This window comes from Piliocolobus tephrosceles, chromosome 14 (genome assembly GCF_002776525.5).
Source record: "Piliocolobus tephrosceles isolate RC106 chromosome 14, ASM277652v3, whole genome shotgun sequence".
NCBI classification, from domain to species: Eukaryota; Metazoa; Chordata; class Mammalia; order Primates; family Cercopithecidae; genus Piliocolobus; species Piliocolobus tephrosceles.
Genome location: NC_045447.1, coordinates 9,351,363 through 9,375,032, shown reverse-complemented (window position 1 = coordinate 9,375,032; position 23,670 = coordinate 9,351,363). Strand labels below are relative to the sequence as shown.

The window sequence follows — 23,670 nt, the reverse complement described above, 5'->3', positions numbered from 1 at the left end:
AACATGGTGAAACCCCGTCTCTACTAAAAATACAAAAATTAGCCGGGCATGGTGGCGGGCACCTATGGAGGCGGAGGTTGCAGTCAGCCGAGATTGTGCCATTGCACTCCAGCCTGGGCGACACAGCTAGACTGTGTCTCAAAAAAAAGAAGCAAAAGTAGCCTGTAATCCCAGCACTTTGGGAGGCTGAGGTGGGTGGATCATCTGAGGACAACAGTGCCAGACCAGCCTGGCCAACATGGTGAAACTCTCTTTCTACTAAAAATACAAAAATTAGCCAAGCATGGGGGTGCACACCTGTAATCCCAGCTATTTATGAGACTGAGGCAGGAGGATCTCTTGAACCTGGGAGGCAGAGGTTGTAGTGAGCCGAGATCACAACACTGCACTCCAGCCTGGGCTAAGGAGTGAGACTCTGTCTCAAAAAAAAAAAGGGATTCTCCTGCCTCAACCTGAGTAGCTGGGACTACAGGCGCCTGCCACCACTCCTGGCTAATTTTTTTTATTTTTAGTATAGACGGGGTTTCACCGTGTTAGCCAGGATGGTCTTGATCTCCTGACCTTGTGATCCGCCCGCCTCGGCCTCCCAAAGTGCTGGGATTACAGGCGTGAGCCACTGTGCCCGGCCATACCTGGCTAATTTTTTGTATTTTTAGTAGAGACAGGGTTTCACCACATGGGCCAGGCTGGTCTCGAACTCCTGACCGCAGGTGATCTGCCCACCTCAGCCTCCCAAAGTGCTGGAATTACAGGTGTGAGTCACTGTGCTTGGCCTTGTCTCTATTTTAAAATATAACCATTTGTGTATTTTATTTTTTAAAAATTTATTGAGACATTCTTGCTTTGTTGCCCAGGCTGGAGTGCAGTGGCATGGTCTTGGCTCACTGCAACTTCTGCTTCCCAGGTTCAAGCAATTATCCTGCCTCAGTCTCCTGAGTAGCTGGGATTACAGGCATGCACTACCACATCTGGTTAATTTATGTATTTTTATTAGAGATGGGGTTTTACCACATTGGCCAGGCTGATCTCGAACTCCTGACCTCAAGTGATCTACCCACCTCGGCCTCCCAAAGTGCTAGGATACAGACATGATCCACCCAGCCCAGCCTAAAAAAATTGTTAGGGTCTCACTCTGCTTTCCAGGCTGGAGTGAAGTATTGCAATCATGGCCCACTGCAGCCTCAACCTCCCAGGCTCAAGTGATCCCCCACCCTCAGCCTCCCAAGTAGCTGGGGTTGCAGGCCACGCCACCACACTTGGCTAATTTTTGCATTTTTTGTTGAGATGGGGTTTTGCCATGTTGCCGAGGCTAGTCTTGAACTCCTGGGTTCAAGCAATCCTTCCCCACCTTGGCCTCCCAAAGTGCTGGGATTATAGGCGTGAGCCACCGCGCCCGGCTTTTTGTATATTTTTAAAAGTTGTTGTCTTGGCTGGGTGCGGTGGCTCACGCCTGTAATCCCAGCACTTTGGGAGGCCGAGGCTGGTGGATCATGAGGTCAGGAGGTGGAGACCATCCTGACTAACACGGTGAAACCCCATCTCTACTAAAAATACAAAAAATTAGCCAGGCGTGATGGCGGGCACCTGTAATCCCAGCTACTCGGGAGGCTGAAACAGGAGAATGGCGTAAACCCGGGAGGCGGAGCTTGCAGTGAGCCGAGATCAAGCCACTGCACTCCAGCTTAGAAAAATTTGTTGTCTGACATCCCTTTTGGAAGGAGGAGAATTCTAAACCATTCTCTCCATCAACAGCCCAGAGAAGGCTAAGCAAGGAGGCAGGAAAGCAGGTGGACCTCATTCTCGGCTTATCTGGCAAATCTGGGCTCCTCCCCTCATCCTGGCCGTGTGCCCTGTGGCAGGGATATGGCAGGGATGTGGCCGTGAGCAGGATGCAGAGGGCCCTGCACTGTTCTCCTGAGTGCACACCCTCGGGGCCTCTCTGTTCCCCTGACTTAGAAGGTCAGGACCAGTTCCCAGATGAGGAAGAAGGGGAAGGTGGTCCAGAGGGGGAGCAGCCCGTATAAAGGCCACATGGGATGCCTGTGTGACGCCTGCTCTTCCGCTCCTCACAGGATACTCCAGCCGGAGAGTCCAGAGCCCCAGCAGCAAGAGCAACGACACCCTGAGTGGCATCTCTTCCATTGAGCCCAGCAAGCACTCGGGCTCCTCCCACAGCGTGGCCTCGGTGAGCAGCAGGTGCTGGGGCTCCAGGGCTCCAGGTCCAGGCTTACCCCTCCTGAGGACTCTGCCCTCAGCAAGCTCATGGACTGGTAGAGTCCATTCATTCATTCATTCTCTCTCTCTCACTCCTCCACCCACGCAGGCTTTCAGGGATTGTCCCTAATGAGTCACTGTGCCAGGTGTTGGTGGGAGAAAGGTAGACTGGTGCAGAGGAGAGAAACTGATGGTCTCCTGGGGAGACCCGTACCTGTGGAAATGCAGGTTATTCATTCATCAGCCACTGACAAGCACCTGCGTTACACCAGGAACTCTGCCAGGCCCTGGGGGTGTAGAGATAAATAAGGCAGAAACTTGGCTTCTTCTGGGTTGTGGCTTTTGGTTCATTTACTTGTCCAGCAAGCAGAGTCCCAGCTCTGAGCCAGGCTGGCACAGGGGCAAGCAAGAGCTGGTTCTTGTCCTTGGGCAGCCAGCCGCTCGTGTGGATGAGAGGCAGGACCATGGCACAGAATGGGTACTCTCTGTCTTCTTGTCCAGGTGGTAGAGGAGCCATGGCGTAAGGGGTGGATACAGCAGTCAGGAGCAGGGCTCAGCGGGGTTCCCAGGTTCCTGGGCTGGACATTGGTCTCGGGATTCCTTCCCGCTTTGGTGGCTTCTATGAAGCACCATCAGGTAGATTGTGGGTCCAGGCCATTCTGAGGGTTCAGACGCTGTGGCCAGGAATGAGCTCAGGGATGGCATTTGGAGGGGGCGTGTGGCCCATGGTCAGGCAGTGGGGGAGGGCTCCGGGGGCCCTGCAGAGAGCCCAGGAAGGCTTCACTCTTTGTTCTTGCACTGATTGGCTCCCAGATGGTGGCAGTGAACTCATCCAGCCCCACAGCCGCGTGCTCGGGACCATGGGATGCCAGAGGGATGGAGGAGTCTCTGACCACCAGTGATGGCAACGCAGAGAGTCTGTATATGCAAGGTGTGTGCAGGAGGCGCCTCGGCTTCGAGGGCAGGGTGGGCGGCAGAAACAGTTCCTTCCTAGGAGCCTGGCCAGTCTCAGGTCACTTTGCCCCTCACTGCCCTGCCCAAAATCCCAATTGGAGATTTCCAGCCATTTCTGAACAAAGGATAGTGTCTAGGAACAAACCTGGTCTGAAAGAAGGCCTGGAACCTGAGCAGCCCAGGCCACACGCCCCCACCCAGTTCTTGCCCTTGAAGGCCCTTCTGCCTCCCTGATGTTCTGAGCCCCATCTTGGGTGAGACAGTCGAGGGCTGACCCTCCCTTCTTGCCTCACCTGTGCTCAGGCATGGAGCTGTTCGAGGAAGCTCTGCAGAAGTGGGAGCAGGCACTGAGCGTGGGCCAGCGTGGGGACAGCGGCAGCACGCCCACGCCCAGGGACGGCCTCCGGAACCCGGAGACTGCATCAGAGCCACTGTCTGAGGTAGGTGGCCTTCTGGATCCCCCTGCGCCCATGGGAGAAGGTTGGCAGCACAGGAGAGGGGCAGTCACACCTTGGGAGGCAGGCAGGCTCCTGTCCTCTGGGACTGCCGATTTCCCTCTGTGAGGGTGTTATGATGTGAAACAAAACAATTCATGTCACGTGCTCAGCACAGTGCCTGGTGCTTGGTAAAAACAGCTGTACTGAGACTCATACCCGCCTCAACCCTGTGAAGGGCAACATGCGGTCCTGAAAGACTGGAAGGGAAGACGCCTCTGTTGAGAGTTGGCTGCATTGCCCGGTCTTTGTGTGTGTGTGTTTTTTTTTTTTTTTTTTTGAGATGGAGTCTCGCTCTGTTGCCAGGGTGGAGTGCAGTGGCGTAATCTCGGCTCACTGCAACCTTCACCTCCCAGGTTCAAGCGGTTCTCCTGCTTCAGCCTCCTGAGTTGCTGGGATTACAGGCACCCGCCACCACACTTGGGTAATTTTTGTATTTTTAGTAGAGATGGGGTTTCACCATGTTGGCCAGGCTGGTCTCGAACTCTTGACCTCGTGATCCACCCTTCTTGGCCTCCCAAAGTGCTGGGATTACAGGTGTGAACCACTGCACGCGGCTGTTTTGTTTGTTTGTTTGTTTGTTTTGAGATGGAGTCTTGCATTGTTGCCCAGGCTGGAGAGCAGTGGCGCAATCTTGGCTCACTACAACCTCCACCTCCCAGGTTCAAGTGATTCTCCTGCCTCAGCCTCCTGAGTAGCTGGGATTACACAGGCGCATGCCACCACGCCCAGCTAATTTTTGTATTTTTAGTAAAGATGGGGTTTCACCATGTTGGCCAGGATGGTCTTGATCTCTTGACCTCGTGATCCACCCCTCCCTCAGCCTCCCAAAGTGCTGGGATTATAGGCGTGAGCCACTGCACCCAGCTAATTTATTTATTTATTTATTTATATTTAATTTTTTTTTTTTTTTTGAGACAGTCTCGCTCTGTCACCCAGGCTGGAGTGCAGTGGCGCCATTACGACTCTCTGCAACCTCAACCCCCCTGGGCTCATGTGATCCTCCTACCTCAGCCTCCTGAGTAGCTGGGACTACAGGCACATGCCACCACGCTAGCCTAATTTTTGTATTTTTTGTAGAGATGGGGTCTTTCCATGTTGCCTAGGCTGGTCTCAAAGTTCTGGGCTCAAGGGATCCTCCCGCCTCCCGGGTTCATGCCATTCTCCTGCCTCAGCCTCCTGAGCTGAGTCTACGGATGCCCGCTACCACACTTGGCTAATTTTTTTTATTTTTAGTAGAGACGGGGTTTCACTGTGTTAGCCAGGGTGGTCTCAATCTCCTGATCTCGTGATCTGTCCGCCTCGGCCTGGCAAAGTGCTGGGATTACAGTCATGAGCCACCGTGCCTGGCTCTTATGATTTATTTAATAACATTTTCTTTTCTCTGGCTTAGTTTGGTGTAAAGATACAGAATATAATGCATAGAACATACAAAATATGTGTTAATGGACTATGTTCTCAGTAAGACTTCTGGTCAACAATAGGTTATTAGTAGTTAATAACCTACTAAGAACTCCCTCTACTCTTAGAGGGGTCAAAATTATATGTGGGCCAGGTGCGGTGGCTCACACCTCTAATCCCAGCACTTTGGGAGGCAGTCAGGAAGATTGATTGAACCCATAAGTTCGAAACCAGCCTGGGCAATGTGGCTAAACCCTGAATCTACCAAAAATATACAGAAGTTAGCCAGGTATGGTGATGTATGCCTGTAGTCCTAGCTACTAGGGAGGCAGAGATGGGAGGATCACTTGAACTCAGGAGATTGTGGCTGTGGTTAGATGTGATTGTGCCACTGCACTGCGGGTTGGGTGACAGAATGAGACTCTGTCTCAAAAAAAAAAAAAAAAGGTTTTTATGTAGATCTGCAACTATGTGGGCATAGGGGGAGTAAGTTACCCTAAGTCCACAATTTTCTTTCTTTTTTTTTTTTTTTTGAGACAATCTCGTGCTGTTGCCCAGGCTAGAGTGCAACGGTGTGATCTGAACTCACTGCTCGCTGCAACCTCTGCCTGCCAAGTTCAAGCGATTCTCCTGCCTCAGCCTCCTGAGTAGCTGGGATTATAGGCGTGTGCCACCATGCCTGGCTAATTTTTGTATTTTTAGTAGAGACGGGGTTTCAACGTGTTGGTCAGGCTGGTCTCGAACTCCTGACCTTGTGATCTGCCCACCTCAGCCTCCAAAAGTGCTGGGATTACAGGCGTGAGCCACCATGCCCAGCAACCTAAGTCCACAATTTTTAAGGGTCATCTGTACTTTATGTAACCTGGTATATCCAGTATGTGATCATTTCAGCATGTAATCAACAGAAAAGATTCCTGGGACAGTCTATGCTTTTTGGTACTGTGTTTGAAATCTGTTGTGCGTTTTACATTCTAGGACTGTCCAGGTTTCCAGTGCTCAGCTGCCACACGTGGCTGTTGGCTCCTCCATCGAGCAGTGATGATCTGGAGCCTGTGTGCTTAGCTGCTGGGTCCTAGAGCTCCTCCTCTTTCCCCAGGGACCTGGGGGTGAGGGAAGGGACCATTTTCACTGGGAGCTTTGGGGGTCTGGGTTGAGGGCCCTTGTTTTTATGGCAGCCAGAGTCACAGCGGAAGGAGTTTGCAGAGAAGCTGGAGTCCCTGCTGCACCGCGCCTACCACCTGCAGGAGGAGTTCGGCTCCACCTTCCCCGCGGACAGCATGCTGCTAGACCTCGGTGAGCTGGGCCCAGCGCAGGCAGGGTGGGCGTGGAGGGTGGCAGGGACGGAGGTGAGGAGAAGGTGCGAGAAGCGGGGCGTGGTTCTCTCAGTGCATCCGATGAATTAGAATCCCCAGGGCTCTCCGACCTCACGTGATCCAGCACCTTATGGCACAGATGGGGAAACTGAGGTGTTCCCTTCTCCGTGGCAGGCTGGAGCAGAGCTGAGTTGAGGTCCCGGGAGTCCCCAGCGAGTGCACCTGGCTCCATGCCCTTGGGTGCCGCCTTGGAGTTCGTGTGGCAGCATCTCCCTGATGGCTCTCCCAGGCCTCCGCTTTGAGTCCCTTCCCGTGGCTCAAACTGGGTGGGTGGATGGGGTGACTCACGGGAGGTTCACTCTGAGCAGGCCAATGGCCAAGAAGAGAAGTTCTGTTGGCCGGGCACGGTGGCTCAAGCCTGTAATCCCAGCACTTTGGGAGGCTGAGGCGGGTGGATCACGAGGTCAGGAGATCGAGACCATCCTGGCTAACACGGTGAAACCCCATCTCTACTAAAAATACAAAAAACTAGCCGGGCGTGGTGGCGGGCGCCTGTAGTCCCAGCTACTCAGAGGCTGAGGCGGGAGAATGGCATGAACCCGGGAGGCGGAGCTTGCAGTGAGCTGGGTTCGTGCCACTGCACTCCAGCCTGGGCGACACAGCGAGACTCCGTCTCAAAAAAAAAAAAAAGAAGTTCTGTTGTTGGGTGCGTTGAGGTGAAATGATGTGACATGCTGAGGGGGAACCAAGTTGTTCTGCCAAACAGCCACTGTCCTCTTCAGACCCTGCGGTGAATGACACCCCGGCCCCTCCCTGTGCACTCAGCCCTGTGGGACCCTCAGACTCCCGAGGGTCTGGCTCCCTGGCTCTGCCAGTGGGGACACAGAACCGGAGTGGATTGGCTGAGCCACGCACCCTGCCCTGGCTTCTCCCCACGTGCTCTGAGCATGGCTTCCCTGTTGGAGGAATCTGCCTCCTGTGGCCTCGCTACGTGGCAGAAAGGACTGGGGGAACTTTAGGGCGGCCCGCTGCAGGTCTGTGGCCTTTGCTTACTTGCTTGACAATCCTTTCGTGAGCATCCTTGGAGGTCCACACCCCTCAGCCCTTGGGTGAGCAGGGAGGGGAACTCCACGTTAGTGGCTGTGGACTCTCTTGAGCCCTTGGTATCAATGGCTGAGTTTCAGCTTGTCAGAGGAGAGAGGCGATTTCCCCGGGGCCACACAGTACAAGGTCCTCCCCCTGCAGAGCTTGGGGGCCTTCGGGTCTCAGGTCCAGCGGTGCAACCTGTGAGCTTGGCAGAGCTGCTCACCAGCCGAGGGCTCACACCTGAGGCTGATGACCTCCGAGGATGTCGTGGGCACTGAAGGAGGCCACTCACTGAGACGAGGAGTCCACTGTCCTCATGCAGAAGCGCTTGGCATGTCAGAGCTTTGCCACTGAGCGTGGGAATCACAGGCCCCGGATGACACCTCCCCTGGGCCTGATGGGGGGCTTTGTGTACCGGGATTCCAGCCGAGCACTGTGCTGGAGTCTCAGCCCGCTCTCTCTTGCTGCTCTTCCCAGAGAGGACCCTCATGCTGCCCCTGACTGAGGGCTCGCTGCGGCTGCGGGCAGACGATGAGGACAGCCTGACCTCAGAGGATTCCTTCTTCTCTGCCACCGAGGTGACTGGGGGTAGGGACCAAGCCTGGGGTGGGGTGAAGGCTGGGCCTCCTCTGCAGACCCACGGGGTCAGCACTGGGTCATGGGAAACTGGAGGCATTTTCTCCGACGGGAGCAGAATTTGGACACTCTCACGGGCCTCCTCGAAGCTGTTGGGGATGGAGGGTGCTGAGAAATCAGGGGCCGTTGTCCTGTGGGTGAGAGTAGGGGTTCTGTCCCAAAGGGCTCCAGCCCGTGCTGGCCTCTCACTTCTCCAGGCCGCTGTGCCCATTGCTTCGCCTCAGTCTCCTGCCATGGGCACATGGATCAGGCACTGTGTCCTTCCCTGGGACCAGAGGATGTGCGCTTGTGTCCTTTAGATGGCCTTTTTGGGAAGGACACCTCGAGATGGGGATGCTGAGGGCCGGAGCTGGGCTTGAACTGGGGCCTCCTGGCCAGTGTTTCCTCTGACATCCCCTCAGAGAGGTTAGCAGTGGGCAGGCAGCTGGGGTGGCCACTGTGGCCAACCAACGGGCAGGTGCGCTCGCGCTGTGGTGTGCTGCTCACGCGGGCTCCCCGGTCTCTTCCTCTGCACCCTCCCCCAGCTCTTTGAGTCCCTGCAGACCGGGGATTACCCGATCCCACTCTCCAGACCCGCTGCTGCCTACGAGGAGGCCCTGCAGCTGGTGAAGGAGGGGAAAGTGCTCTGCCGGACCCTCAGGTGAGCGGGTGTGGAGGGAGGGAGGGAGCAGGAGGTGGTGGGTGATCCCGGCCCTTGCGGGAGGCGGAGAAGCCAGCAGTGCTTGGCAAGGACTCAGCCTGAGTGAGTTCAGGTTGCCTGGGCGCCATGGTGAGCTGGTGACAGTGCCTCCCCCAGCTGTAGAGGGCCTGGATGGACCCATACTGGCAGGTCTGGTGCCAATAATGACAGTAACAAATGAACATAATTAATAAAGAACAATAGTTACTCCCTTTTCTAAATTCTAAGAGGGTGTTTGCTTCTACAGCACATACACTAAAAAAAATTGGAATGATACAGAGATTAGTGTGGTCCTGGCATAAGGATAACACGCAGATTTACCAAACATTCCATATAAAAACAAAATAAATTCTCAGGGGGTTACAGCCACAGCTACACAGGGGGCACTGGCTCTAAGTGCAGTGTCTGGACCCAGCCCCTCCGTAGGAGAGGTCAGGAACCCAGGCTGCGGGGACAGACAGGCCCGGACTCCCTCCAAATTCTGCCACCCTGAACAAGTCGCTTAACTTCTCTTAGCCTCAGTTTCCTTGTCTGTGGTTATATTTAGGCCTCTTCACCATCTTATATTAACTTTTTTGTATAAGAGACTGAGAACTTGACTTTTTTTTTTTTTTTTTCAGTAGAGATGGGGTTTCACTGTGTTGGCCAGCCTGGTCTCAAACTCCTGACCTCAAGTGATCCACCTGCCTCAGCCTCCCAAAGTGCTATGACTGCAGGCATGAGCCTCCGCGCCCGGCCTGAGAACTTGGCTTTTTGGTCATGGCTTGCGGATTTCAGTATGTATGTTTAAAAGTTAATCTGGAGCTGGGCAAGGTGGCTCATGCTTATAATCCCAGTACTTTGGGAGGTCGAGGCAGGCAGATCACCTGAGGTCAGGAGTTTGAGACCAACCTGGCCAATATGGTGTAAACCCCATCTCTACTAAAAATATAAAAATTAGCTGGGCGTAGTGGCACATACCTGTAGTCCCAGCTACTTAGGAGGCTGACACAGGAGGATCGCTTGAACCCAGGAGGGAGAGGTTGCAGTGAGTGGAGATCATGCCACTGCACTCTAGCCTGGGCAACACAGCAAGACTCCATCTCAAAAAAAAAAAAAAAATAGCTGAGCTGGGCGCCGTGGCTCATGCCTGTAATCTCAGCACTTTGGGAGGCAGAAGCAGGCAGATCACTTGAGGTCAGGAGTTCAAGACCAACCTGATTAACATGGTGAAACCCCATCTCTACTAAAAATACAAAAATTAGCCGGGCATGGTGGTGCGTGGCTGTAATACCAGCTACTCGGGAGGCTGAGGCAGGAGAATTACTTGAACCTGGGAGGCAGAGGTTGCAGTGAGCTGAGATTGTACCATTGCACTCCAGCCTGAGCGACAGAACGAGACTCTGTCTAAAAAAAAAAACAAGTTCGCCGGGCACGGTGGCTCACACCTGTAATCCTAGCACTTTGAGGGGCCATGGCGGGCGGATCACGAGGTCAGGAGATCAAGACCATCCTGGCTAACATGGTGAAACCCCGTCTCTACTAAAAATACAGAAAAATTAGCCAGGTGTGGTGGTGGGCGTCTGTAGTCCCAGCTACTCGGGAGGCTGAATCAGGAGAATGGCGTCAACCCGGAGGCAGAGCTTTTAGTGAGCCGAGATCGCGCCACCGTACTCCAGCCTGGGCGACAGGGCGAGACTCTATCTCAAAAAAAATAAAAAAGTTCACTGACCAGAAATGGATCAGACACTGGCTGAAGTGATCCGGGTGATCCGCCACATCTGCCGTCAGGAGGCAGTTTGGCCATTTTGGTTCTTTGCCAGTGAACTGTGGGGCTGGTTGTGGCCTAAGGAGGCCTCGGTCATCTCTGTGCCCAGTGCCTTAGAGGCTGATACGTCCTCAGAGATCATCTAGGCAGCCTCGTCCTTTGGCCTGGGAAGACCAAGGCCTCGAGGGAGGCAGGCACCAGCCAGAGGCCACACTGCTGGGCTGAGGCAGGGCCAGGGCTGGAGCCAGAGCCTCCCACCTCCCCACCCAGGTGCCACCTGACCCCCCGGGGCATCGCTGGGCAGGGACCGGGTTGTGTGACGCCGTCTGTCCTCCCCTCAGGACGGAGCTGCTGGGCTGCTACAGCGACCAGGACTTTCTGGCCAAGCTGCACTGTGTGCGGCAGGCCTTTGAGGTGGGTGTGGCCTGGGGCTTCCTCGGGGTTGGGAGGCAAGGGGTAGTCAGGCTGGCCGTGGCTGTGTGGCATGTACGTGGCCTCCTGGTCCCTGGCCAGGCCTGCTCCCACGCTGGGCTCCTCTGTGGCAGGTGGGCCACCTACCCGGCCTCTTCTGTGGCCCTCTCCTTGGGCTTTGAGGGATTGCCGTGCCTGGCAGCTCACTCCCCTCCCTTCCTCCCTCCCTAGGGGCTTCTGGAAGACAAGAGTAACCAGCTTTTCTTCGGGAAAGTGGGCCGACAGATGGTGACAGGCCTGATGACCAAGGCTGAGAAGGTAGCAGGGAGTGGGGTAGGGGGGCAAATGATAAAATGCAAACCACAGAGGGTCCCCCTGAACCCCATCTGCCAGAACCCCTGTGCACACAGGCTGATATGTTCCTCCTACTCCGTGCTGTAGACTCTGCAACCATGGATGTTGTTATTCCGTTTCTAAGTCTTTGTGCCCTACTTACCATCCCGCAGTTTACTCTGGAGTGTAGCGGCATGTGGTGTCCGTGTCTCCATGCCAGCACTGGGAGGGGTTTTCCCCGACTGCGGAGTGTCCCGTTACGTGGAGAGCGCCACACGGAGCCTCCATTGCCTGACGGATGGACACCTAGGCTGTCTGATGTTCACCATCACAGACATCACTACTATCATCTTCCTTATACAGCTCGCTTGTGAGGTTTTCTGTGTGGCAAAGCCCTGGATATGACATTTCTGGGTCCTGGACATTTAGAAGCCCGGCAGATATTGCTAGTGTGCCCTCCAAAAGGCCTTCACAACTTACATCGCTGCCAGCAAATAAGGCTATTTCCTTGCATCTCTAATTAATGATGAGGTTGCAGAATTTTTCTGATGATTGGTTACTCGTCTTTTTTGTTTTCCTTAACGGGTTTGAGCAAAGTTTTATGAACAGGTCGGACAGATGATTCTTTTTTTTTTTGAGGCGGAGTCTCGCTCTGTCCCCCAGGCTGGAGTGCAGTGGCCGGATCTCAGCTCACTGCAAGCTCCGCCTCCCGGGTTTACACCATTCTCCTGCCTCAGCCTCCCAAGTAGCTGGGACTACAGGCGCCTGCCACCTCGCCCGGCTAGTTTTTGTATTTTTAGTAGAGACAGAGTTTCACCGTGTTAGCCAGGATGGTCTCGATCTCCTGACCTCGTGATCCACCCGTCTCAGCCTTCCAAAGTGCTAGGATTACAGGCTTGAGCCACCGCACCCGGCCCGGACAGATGATTCTAAAACACACATCTAACCTCACTAGCCAGCTACCTGCAACCCTCGCTCGCGCCTGCTGCCTTGGGCTGAAGGCCAAGCTCTGTTTAGTGGTTTGCTGCCCTGTGAGCTTCGTCCTGTCCAGCTGAAGGGTCTGCTTCTAGTGCACCAGACTTGCTGCCTGATCTGGACTTTGCATATGCTGGTCTCTGCCCCAGGAACACTGTTGCGCAATCTTGTTTTTTTTTTTTTTTTTAGGCAGGGTTTCACTCCTATCACCCAGGCTGGAGTGCAATGGCACGATCTCGTCTCACTGCAACCTCCACCTCCCAGGCTCAAGTGATCCTCCTACCTCAACCTCCTTAGTAGCTGGGGTTACAGGCATGCGTCACTGCGCCTGGCTAATTTTTGTATTTTTCATAGAGACAGGGTTTTGCTATGTTGCCCAGGCTGATTTCAAACTCCTGATCTCAGGTGATCCACCCTCCTTGGCCTCCCAAAGTGCTGGGATTACAGATGTGAGCCACCACACCTGCCCTCAATCTTTTTTTTTTTTTTTTAATACTTTATTGTGAAATACACATAGTAGAGAGTGTAAAAAGTGTAGGATTTGGCCAGGCATGGTGGCTCACGCTTGTAATCCCAGCACTTGAGAGCCTGAGATGGGAGGATTGCTTGAGGCCAGAAGTTCAAGGCTGCAGTGAGCCAATGATTGCACCACTGCTCTCCAGCCTGGTCAACAGAGTGAGACCCTGTCTCAAAAAAACAAAAACAAAAAACAAAAACAAACACACCCAAAAAGTGTAAGTTTGTTTGTTTGTTTGTTTTTGAGACAGAGACTTTCTGTGTTGTCCAGGCTGGAGTGCAGTGGCACGATCTTGACTCACTGCAACCTCTGCCTCCCAGGTTCAAGTGATTCTCCTGCCTTAGTCTCCCTCCCAAGTAACTGGGATTACAGGCGTGCGCCACCACACCCAGCTAATTTTTGTATTTTCAGTAGAGACAGGGTTTCACCATGTTTGCCAGGCTGGTCTCGAACTCCTGACCTCAGGTAATCCACCAACCTCAGCCTCCTAAAGTACTGGGATTACAGGTGTGAGCCACCAGGCCCGGCCTATATATAGGATTTAATGAAAGACAAACCCTGTATAACCAGCACCCAGGTTAAGAAGTAGGACATATACCAGTACCTGGAAGCCCCCCACCCCACTTTTTCCTCTGTCCCCCTCCCTTCCCCCTTCCTTGGTCACTTGTTATCTGAGTCCCCCCAGCCTTCTCTGTCCCCAAGAGGTCATCACCTGACTCATCGTCTGAGGCCCGAGAGAACCCTTGGGCTCACCGTGGCGGTGTGGCCTCGCTACCCTGCCTCCTTGCTCATGGGCTGCCTTGTCCTTCCTCCCCCATTATTCAGTTAGCTCCATGAGGGCCAGGGCCAGAATTCTCCTGTCCCAGGTGTGTGCCCCATCCAGGGCCTGGCACAGGGCGAGTACTGCAGCATTCCTCGGATATTCTCCCGGCAGCGGCTGTTTACCTGGCAGTGAGCTCAGTGTGTACTCAGTGGTTCTTCACTACGGAGAGTTCATTCGAGCCTCACTGCAATTTTGGCGGATGAGGACACTGAGCCCAGGAAGGGAAGGGGGCTTGTCCAGGGTACTGAGTATGTGAAGGGTAGAATGGATTTGAAGCCAGGTGGCCCGGACCCAGCCTGAGCCCTTAACTTGGTCGGTGGGCCTCCCCAGGAAGCAGGGTGAGTGAGCAAGTGAAGGAGGGCTAAGGGGGTGCCAGGGCCCCTCCCTCTGGGCAGCTCCCTTTGCAACCTTCCCAGTATGGAACTTTGGTTTTATTAAGAAATGAAGGCCGTTTAGCAGCACCTGAGCGCCACAGCCTGCACCGCGCCCTGGGACTGGAGCAGTAACTGAGGTGGCTCTGTTAGGACTGGGGCCAGGCCCTGGCCTGGGAAGATGCTGGCCCTGTGGGAGGCACTGAGGGACTGGGGTTGTAGCATCAGGCCACTCGCTCAACTTGGTGTCAGTGGGGCGACCACAAAACCTCATTGCTTATCAGTGTCCTCCTGTGGAAATGGGTGTGTCCCGGGGACCTTATGTGATGACATAGGGCATGCTCAGGTGTCAAGAACCAGCCCATATCTTCATCATTGTCACCGTTTACCAATGAGAAAACAGACTCAGGGCGGTTAAGGGACGGACGGCCTAGGATTATCCTGGCAAAATCTCTTTAAAATGTAAATACTTTTTAAAACATTTGGAGCCATGTGCAGTGGCTCTGCCTATAATCTCAGCATTTTGGGAGGCCAAGGTGAGTGGATCACCTGAGGTCCACACCAGCCTGGCCAACATAGAGAAACCCCATCTCTACTAAAAATACAAAAATTAGCTGGGTGTGATGGCAGGCACCTGTAATCCCAGCTACTTGGGAGACTGAGGCAGGAGAATCACTTGAACCTGGAAGGCGGAGGCAGCAGTGAGCTGAGATCACGCCACTGCACTCCAGCCAGGGCGACAAAGACTTAAAGAAAAAAAAAAGCCAGGTGCGGTGTGGCTCATGCCTGTAATCCCAGCGCTTTGGGAGGCCGAGGCGGGCAGATCACGAGGTCAGGAGATCAAGACCATCCTGGCTAACACGGTGAGACCCCGTCTCTACTAAAAACACAAAAAAAGTAGGCAGGCGTGGTGGTGGGCACCTGTAGTCCCAGCTTCTCAGGAGGCTGAGGCAGGAGAATGGTGTGAACCCAGGAGGCGGAGCTTGCAGTGAGCCGAGATCGCGCCACTGCACTCCAGCCTGGGTGACAGAGCGAGACTCCGTCTCAAAAAAAAAAAAAAAAAGGTCATGAGTTAATCCATGCTGAGAACCAACCGTGACACTTAAGTGTTTTTCTGCATCTGTAAATGCAGATCCACATCTGAAAAGAGCATCCCAAACCCCAGCTAACCCTCAGGGTCCTAGAGAGTGAAGGATGCATCATGTGTGCCGAGAGCCTCCGTGCTGTGCAGGGCACTTTAAACGCTGTTTGTTGAAGGCTTCGGTGCTGGACTGACTGCGTCACAGACGAGCTCAGCAACTGCCCTAGAAGAGTCTCATCAGGGTGGGGCTGTAGCTTCTCCCCTTTCCCCGTTGAGGTCCAAGGTCATGGAGATTTGAACCTTCAGCTGCCTGATCTAATCCTCCCATTCTGTGTCCCTCCAAAGTGAGATCACATTGTCACACTAGGCACTTGTGGAAGGCAGCAGGCGCTCAGCAGAGGAGCTGGCTTGAGACCTGACTGGGTGCCCTGGTTCTCTGGAGAAGCACGCTGTGCTAAGTAGGAGACACTTCTCTGCTACGTTTTCTCTGTGCCTGCTGCATAGGGATGGGCCCCAGCCGTGCCTTGGCATGTCCCCCATCCACAGGCCAGCCTGTCCCTGTGGGTCTTATCCAGTGACCAGGATGGGCCGTGCTTCTCCCCACAGAGCCCCAAAGGCTTCCTGGAGAGCTACGAGGAGATGCTGAGCTATGCCCTACGGCCCGAGACCTGGGCCACAACACGGCTGGAGCTGGAGGGCCGAGGGGTGAGTTGCTTTGTGCTGAACCCCAACATCCTGGGCTCCCCTGCATCTGAGCAGCAAGGGGGTTCCTGTGCCAAGCTCTACCTCAGTTCCAAGTGGCTGAGACGGTTCCATCGCTGCTCACAGCCCCCAGTTCCTGCCCTACCCCAGGCCAAGGCGGAGGGAGGAATGGCCTCAGCTACACCCATTGCACAGCAGAGCGCGGAAGACATGTCCCCCCCGACGTGTGCTCATGCTTTAGCCCCCCAGCCTCAGTCTCCCCATCTGGAAAGTGGCCCCGAGGCTTCAGTAGTGCCCCCATGCATGAGCCTCCCGGGGCACCCTCTGCAGGTGGTGTGCATGAGCTTCTTCGACATCGTGCTGGACTTTATCCTCATGGACGCCTTTGAGGACCTGGAGAACCCCCCGGCCTCGGTGCTCGCCGTCCTGCGGAACCGCTGGCTGTCAGACAGCTTCAAGGAGACGGTGGGTCGCTGCCCTGCTCCCAGACCCACGCTTGCTCACATCAGCCCATGCGGTTTCCTGGCTCCATTCCCTCTGTCCCTAGCACTGGCACCAGGGCTGGGCCCTCACCCCCTGGATCTGGGGCTGCCAGGCCTGGGAGACCGCAGTTGGCTCTGGAGAAGCCTCCAGGGTGCCCCGTTGCTGCCTGGTGCCCCAGTTTAGAACCAACGTGGTGTGCGTTTTCTTCCTATTGAGTGGTTTCACTTCTGTGCTGGTATGAATTCGATTCCATTTTAATGCATCCTGTTAAATCAAATTAAAAGAGGGGAAAGCAAAACCAAAAAGATAAAAAGGCACAGAGCGAGAGACAGCCCAGCACAGGACCCCCAGCAAGGCAAGCAGTGACACTCCAGCAGCCGGGCTGTGCTGCCTGGACCCAGGCTTCTGCGAGGTGGTTTACAGGAGGGAACCATTGCTCCCACAACCACCAAATGATGTGGGAGTGCTGTGTTGTGCTCCTTTGCAGAAGAGGAGACTGAGGCTCAGAGAAGATCCAGCAGTAAGATTAGAGTCAAGATTCAAGTTTAGGTATGTCTGAGTCTAAAATCAGGAGGAAGCAGCAGAGCTTAGGCACCCAGCCCCATCTTCCTGCTTGGAGTGGGGTGAGCTGGGTTTAAGAGCTTGGTCCTGGGCTGACAGAGGGTGAGGGGCTGTGGGCTAGGCCCATTTTGACAGCCGGGGGACATCCTATCTTTGATGTAGGCCTTGGCCACTGCTTGCTGGTCGGTCCTGAAAGCCAAGAGGAGGCTGCTGATGGTGAGTGACTGGGCAGGCCCAGGGGAGCATGAGCTGGGCTCTGAGGCAGCTTGGTGGGGAGCGGAGCTGGTGCAGGGCGGCCTCGCTGAGCCACTTGGACTTCACTGCTCACGGCCCTGGCCCCCTTCTTCCGCCGTTACCTCTCCCTGGGCCAGGAGCTCCCTGGAGGCGCATGTAGACCCACTTGTTCTCCTCCCCAGGCCCAGCACAGAGCAGGCCACTGCGGAGGGGAACGGACACTCTAGGGTGGTGGCCACAGGGCTGGCAGCTGGCCTGGTGCAGGCATCTCAGTGGGGACAGGATACCCAGGAGCAAGCAGAGCGCCGTCCCTCCTGCCCTTTCCCCGCCCCAGTCAGGCTGCTGTAATCTCCGCTCCCAGGCTGCGACTGGCTGCGCTATCTGGGCTGTGGTTTGTCGTTCCCCTCTGCGGCCAGGCTCTGCTGCCCAGCTGATATCAGCTGCCGGGGCCACGTGCTCCAGGCACTTCCCTCGGAGCCACCATGGCCCCGCCTTGTGCAGTTCTCACAGCGGCCCACGGTTACCCTGCTGCACAAGTGAGAATGGGCTTTGAAAGCTCGAGTCACTGCCCGGGTCATCTAGCAGGAAAGTACATGAGCTGGGGCGACCTCTAAAGCCCAGCCCTTTATGCGACACCTGGGCCTGGTGCCCCAGCCTGCCCCCTCAGCCTTGTGCCCACCCGCAGGTGCCCGACGGCTTCATCTCCCATTTCTACTCCGTATCGGAGCATGTGAGCCCTGTCCTAGCCTTCGGCTTCCTTGGACCCAAGCCTCAGCTCGCTGAAGTCTGTGCTTTCTTCAAGGTAAACAGGGAGCAGTTCTTGTTCTTTCCTGACCCCTGCGCTGGGCACAGGCGTCCTGGGAGGCGCCAGGAATGGGGTGAGGGCCTGGGCCTCGGCCTGCTCCCAGAGAGAATGCAGAGCCGGACCCACGTGGGTCCAGAGGAAGCAGCAAGAGGGAGGAAGCTGGGGATGGAGAGGACGGGCTGGGGCTCTGCTGGTGGAGAAGGGGACTTGGGTGACCTGGAGGGCATCATGGTGGGCAGCAGCCTGCACCAGGCCCGACACCAGCCCTGCTCCCCCAGCACCAGATTGTGCAGTACCTGAGGGACATGTTTGACCTGGACAATGTGCGCTACACGTCAGTGCCCGCGCTGGCAGACGACATCCTGCAGCTGTCCCGGCGCCGCAGCGAGATCCTGCTGGGGTACCTGGGGGTGCCCGTGGCCAGCAGCGCAGGCCTGAATGGGACGCTGCCCCGAGAGAACGGGCCCCTGGGGGAGCTGCCATAGAGGTGGCACGGGCTGGGAGGCGGCAGAGAGAAGGCTCCTCCTCCCTTCCCTGGGTTGGTATTGACAGCTGTGGTGGCTGAGGGCCAGTTGCCCCTGACCTTGCCCCACCCCCATCATCTGGGTGTCTCCAAGGCCTAGAGGGGAAATTTCCATGGAGAAGAATGGAACAGCCCCTGGGGGAAGCAGAGGCCAGGACCAGTGGGGCCTACGGGAGAGAAAGGCAGTGAGAGGGGAGTGTTGTGGAGAATTGGGATAGGCAGAGCTGGGATGCCCCAGGTGGGGGACTCCAAAACCTCCCATTGCCCCAGGGCTGCTGACAAGGGGGCTGGGAGGGTGGAAGTGAAGGATGTGGTGAAGGTCACAGTGTCCTGAGCTAGAAGCCACCTGTGGCTGCAAGGTCTCAGCATCCAGGCATCCGCCTGTCCTGTCCCCACCTCGGCCGCCTTCTCAGAGAGTTTGCAACTCCAGAGGAGGAGAGTGGGGCCACCTTGGTGGGCAGCAGGTCCGGGCCATCCAGAGGTGGGGCAGAGGTGGGCCTCCCACTCCTGTGCTCTCATCTGGGCAGGGACTGGACCCTTGACAAACCCAAGCACCAAACCAGGACATTTGGCAGAAATGCCAAAGATCGACATTTCTCCTCCACCTCTGTCACCACCAAAGATGGGCGGAGGTGGAGCTGGGCCCTCCTGCCCCCGCCCATCCCCCTTCTATGAGCCCGGACCTCCCTGGGCGGTGCTAGGCTCTGAGCTGGGGGATCTGACCAGGTGTCACTCAGGCCCCTGTCATCCGTGGGCCCGGGGACCACGTTGAGGGGAGGTCGAGAGGATGTATGTGGCCGGACCAGCTTCCCCACCCTCATTAGGACAAGAAACTGTCCAGCACTTTGCCTTCAGTTCAACGCACAAATGCTCCTGGGGCCTCATGGGGGCAGAGCCTCCCCTGGGCCTGCAGAGAGACTCCTGTTAGCAGCGATGTCCTCATGCTGCAGGGTCCTGTCAGCCCGGCAGACTCACTTCTCAGTGTCTTCACCTGAGCAGGTGTCTGTGGCCCCAACGCGTTCTGCTGGGGCTCTGTCCTTTCCAGGTTAAGAGGCCTGCGGGAGAAACAGACGCCCCTCCTGGGTTTCCACACTCAGGAGTGAGAGGACTGGCTCCTGTGACCAGGGCCCCTCTCCCCTGGAAGGGAAAGGGGTCTGGGGATGGGAGGGTGCACCACAGAGAGGAGATGATGCTGGGTGTGGCCATCTGCGGTGGGCCTCTTCCCAGACACAGATTCCATGGGCACTAACTAGCCTCCCAGGCTGATGCCCGGAGGCAGCCTCCAGGGCAGGAAGGACCCTGTGCTCCCCGCCCCCCATCCTGACATCCTGTTCATTTGCACTTACCCCGTGCTGTGAATGTAATGGTGGGCCTTGGCCCTGCCCACTCTGATTTGCATTTTCATTTGTCTTTGTTTACACATCCGTGCACTGCCTGTAGCAGTCGATTGTCACAGTTTCGACTTTGGGATGGTAGAGTGTGTGCACTGACTGTGAGTCGAATAAACAATTGAAACGATTTCCTTCCACTTTGCCATGTTGTTGGTTTTGTGCGTGGCTGTTTACTTCTTGGGGCAGAGCAGGGCACCTGCTCTTTGGGGTGCCGTGGGTGAAGGTTCCAGGACAAAGGTCAGGAGAAGCCTGGTGGGGGCTGTGATCCTACTTGGGGCCACTTGGCTGCCTGACAGGGTCTAGCCATCCCTAGGCAGGGAGCCCTGGTGGTCAGCGGGGAAGGGTGGGGAGCAGCCAGTGCCACGTTCAAGGCCATGGACGCGAGGTGGGCAGCCTAACTGTGGACCCCACTCAGGCACCATCTTACGGAAGTGGATTCTCACTGGCCCTCAGTTTCCACATCTGTAAAATGCAGGCACTGGACCGGGCCAAGGTGTAGACTCACAGGCTTAAAGGCTGTTACCACCCAAGCTGTGAGAGGCGGGGGAGCGGCTGGAACAGTGGGAACAGGTCCAAGCCTGCCAAGTCGTTACATGTTTTCAAGGGCAGCTGGAAATCACAAGTTTTATTTTAAAGGTTTTTAAAAAAGAAACTTAAAAAAAATTTTTCAAATGTACAGAAAAATTGAAAAAACATATAAAGAACACTCATAAAACCAACACCTTTGGTCATGTAATTAATATTTGCCATGTATTTCTAAAATACTTTAGCCTAAGTTTCAGGCATGTACTTTACTCTTAAACCTTTAAGCAGAGTTTAAAAACAAGGTAGTTGGCCAGGCGCAGTGGCTCACGCATGTAATCCCAGCACTTTGGGAGGCCGAGGCGGGCGGATCACAAGGTCAGGAGATCAAGACCATTCTGGCTAACACAGTGAAACCCCGTCTCTAGTAAAAATACAAAAAAATTAGCCGGGCATGGCAGTGGGCACCTGTAGTCCCAGCTACTCGGGAGGCTGAGGCAGGAGTGCACCACTGCACTCCAGCCTGGGCGACAGAGCGAGACTCCGTCTCAGAAAAAAAAAAACAAAAAACGGGTAGTCACTTTCTCGTAAGTGGGAGCTGAATGATGAGAACACATGGACACACTGCAGGGAACACAAACTGGTGCCTGTTGGAGGGCAGGGGTTTGGAGAAGGGAGAGCATTCGGATAAATAGCTGGGCTTAATACCTGGGCGATGGGATTGCTGGGCGCAGTGGCTCATGCCTGTAATCCCAGCACTTTGGAAGGTCAAGGCAGGTGGATCACTTGAGGCCAGGAGTTCAAGACCAGCCTGGCCAACATGGTGAAACCCGTCTCTACTAAAATACAAAAACTTGGCCAGGTGTGGTGGAGGGTGCCTGTAGTCTCAGCTGCTTGGGAGGCTGAGGGACGAGAAGTGCTTGAACCTGGCGGGCAGCGGTTGCAGTGAGCTGAGATCACACCACTTCACTCCATCCTGGGTGACAAAGGGGACTCCGTCTCAAAAAAAAAAAAAAGAAAGAAAGAAAACCTAGGTGATGGGATGATCTGTGCAGCAAATCACCATGGCACACATTTATCTATGTAACAAACCTGCACATCCTGCACATGTACCCCTGAACTTAAAAAACAAGGTCATTCTCCAGAATAATCACAATACTGTGATCACACCTAAAAAAAAAAATAATAATTCTCGGGGCCGGGTGTGGTGACTCATGCCTGTAATCCCAGCACTTTGGGAGGCTGACGTGGGTGGATCACCTGACGTCAGGAGTTCAAGACCAGCCTGGCCAACATGGTGAAACCCGGTCTCTACTAAAAATACAAAAATTAGCCAGGCGTGGTGGTGCAGGCCTGTAATCCCAGCTACTTGGGAGGCTGAGGCAGGGGAATCATCTGAATCATCACTGCGGAGGTTGCAGTGAGCCGAAATCGCACCACTGCACTCCAGCTTGGGCAACAGAGCAAGACTGTCTCAAAAACAAACAAACAACAAAGAAAAAACAATAATTTTCTAATGTCTTTGCTGAAAATAAGAGCTTTTCCCAATCAACTGGGGATAAACTCCATCTCAAAAGAAGGATAAATGCTTGACTCTTACAGATTTTAGAGACATGAGCTGATATATTAGCCACCTCCAATGCTGACAAATGTTTGTTTTGGTGTTTTTTGTTTTTTTTTTTTTTGGAGACACAGTCTCACTCTGTCACCCAGGCTGGGGTGATGGTCTCACTCTGTCACCCAGGCTGGAGTACAGTGGTGGTGTGGTGATCTCAGCTCACCGAAGACTTGACCTCACAGGACCAGGTAATCCTCCTGCCTCAGCCTCCCAAGCAGCGCACCACCACTCCTGGCTAAGTTTTGTACATTTTGTAGAGACGGGGTCTTGCTGTGTTGCCCAGGGTGGCCTCAAACTTCTGAGCTTAAGCAATTCCCCCTCTTGACCTCCCAAAGTAGGAGGCATGAGCCACTGTGCCCAACTTGTTTTGGTTTGTTTTAAACAGTTTTAATAAGGTATAATTCATGCATCATAGATTCACTTGCTTTAATGTTGTTTTAAATAAATTTACAGAGGTGTGTACCAATTACCTCGGTAAGGTTGGAGAACATTTCCATCACCCCCGTGATGCCCACTTATAGTAAATCCCCCAGTCCCAGGCCAGCATCAAGCTAGTCTCTGTATAGACTTGCCTTTTCTGGGCATTTGCTGTAAATGGAATCATCCAATGGGCGGCCTTCATGCTGGGCTTCTTCAGGTGCAAGCATGTTTGGAGGTTTGTCCATCTGTGGTATGTTTCAGTATTTTATTTCCTTGTTGCTGCACAGTATTCTGCAAATGACCTTTTCCTCTTTTTTTTTGAGGAGTCTTGCACTGTCGCCCAGACTGGAGTGCAGTGGCGTGATGTTGGCTCACTGCAACCTCTGCCTCCTGGGTTCAAGCAATTCTCCTGCCTCAGCCTCCCAAGTAGCTGGGACTACAGGTGCCAGCCACCATGCCCAGCTATTTTTTTTTTTTTTTTTGAGACAGAGTTTCACTCTTTTTGCCCAGGCTGGAGTGCAATGGCGCAATCTTGACTCACCGCAACCTCCGCCTCCCGGGTTCAAGCGATTCTCCTGCCTCAGCCTCCCGAGTAGCTGGGATTACAGGCATCTGCCACCACCCCAGCTAATTTTGTATTTTTAGTAGAGACTGGGTTTCTTCGTGTTGGTCAGGCTGGTCTTGAACTCCCGACCTCAGGTGATCCACCTGCCTCGGCCTCTCAAAGTGCTGGGATTACAGGCGTGAACCACTGTGCCTGGGAATTTTTGTATTTTTAGTAGAGGTGGGGTTTTACCATATTGGTCAGGCTGGTCTTGAACTCCTGACCTCATGATTCGCCCACCTCGGCCTCCCAAAGTGCTGGGATTACAGGTGTGAGACTCCACGCCTGGCCATCTCTCAGAGGTTTTTACAACCGAAACTGTCACTTCTAGTTTGACATCACAGGGATCCAGGTCTTCCACAGCCTCCACTGAAATGGCAGTTTCCCGAGGGCAGCACCCAGCTGGCTATGTTCACCCTTCATCCCTGATGCCCACACATGGTCTGGCATGACTGAGGAACTCAAATATTTCCTGAAGTCGACAAATGAACCTCCAACCCAGAAGGCAGCATCACCATGTTTGGGGAAAGAGGCTGTATTAGTCTGTTTTCACGCTGCTGATAAAGACTGGGTAATTTATAAAGAAAAAGATGTTAATGGATTCATAGTTCCATGTGGCTGGGGAGGCCTCACGATCATGGTGGAAGGCAAAAGGCATGTCCTACATGGCAGCAGGCAAGAGGGAATGAGAGCCAAGCAGAAGGGGGAACCCCTTATAAGATCTCAGGAGACTTATTCACTACCACGAGAACAGTATGGGGGGAACCATCTC

General features: G+C 54.5%; 1 protein-coding gene across 9 annotated transcripts in view; it reads left to right on the top strand.

Annotated features, from left to right (window-relative positions):
- The window catches only part of MIGA2 (mitoguardin 2), a 27,885-nt gene extending 8,014 nt beyond the window's left edge, over positions 1-19,871 (top strand). For 2 of the 9 annotated variants that reach the window (XR_004228461.1, XR_004228463.1), the window contains exons 4-16: positions 1,753-1,812; positions 2,073-2,185; positions 3,028-3,145; positions 3,472-3,608; positions 6,239-6,356; positions 7,940-8,040; positions 8,623-8,738; positions 10,866-10,938; positions 11,167-11,253; positions 15,642-15,740; positions 16,068-16,202; positions 16,944-17,817; positions 18,099-18,251. Coding sequence is in view for 4 of the 9 variants with exons in the window: in XM_023216980.2 (XP_023072748.1) it covers positions 1,753-1,812; positions 2,073-2,185; positions 3,028-3,145; positions 3,472-3,608; positions 6,239-6,356; positions 7,940-8,040; positions 8,623-8,738; positions 10,866-10,938; positions 11,167-11,253; positions 15,642-15,740; positions 16,068-16,202; positions 16,944-16,997; positions 17,701-17,817; positions 18,099-18,305 (1,535 nt within the window). In the remaining 5 variants the exon portion in view is untranslated. Of the gene's footprint in view, positions 1-1,752; positions 1,813-2,072; positions 2,186-3,027; positions 3,146-3,471; positions 3,609-6,238; positions 6,357-7,939; positions 8,041-8,622; positions 8,739-10,865; positions 10,939-11,166; positions 11,254-15,641; positions 15,741-16,067; positions 16,203-16,707; positions 16,770-16,943; positions 17,818-18,098 lie in introns of those variants that run through there. The other 7 variants (XM_023216981.2, XM_023216983.2, XR_004228462.1 and 4 more) reach the window with 5 other exon arrangements.
- Positions 19,872-23,670: the final 3,799 nt, after the last annotated feature.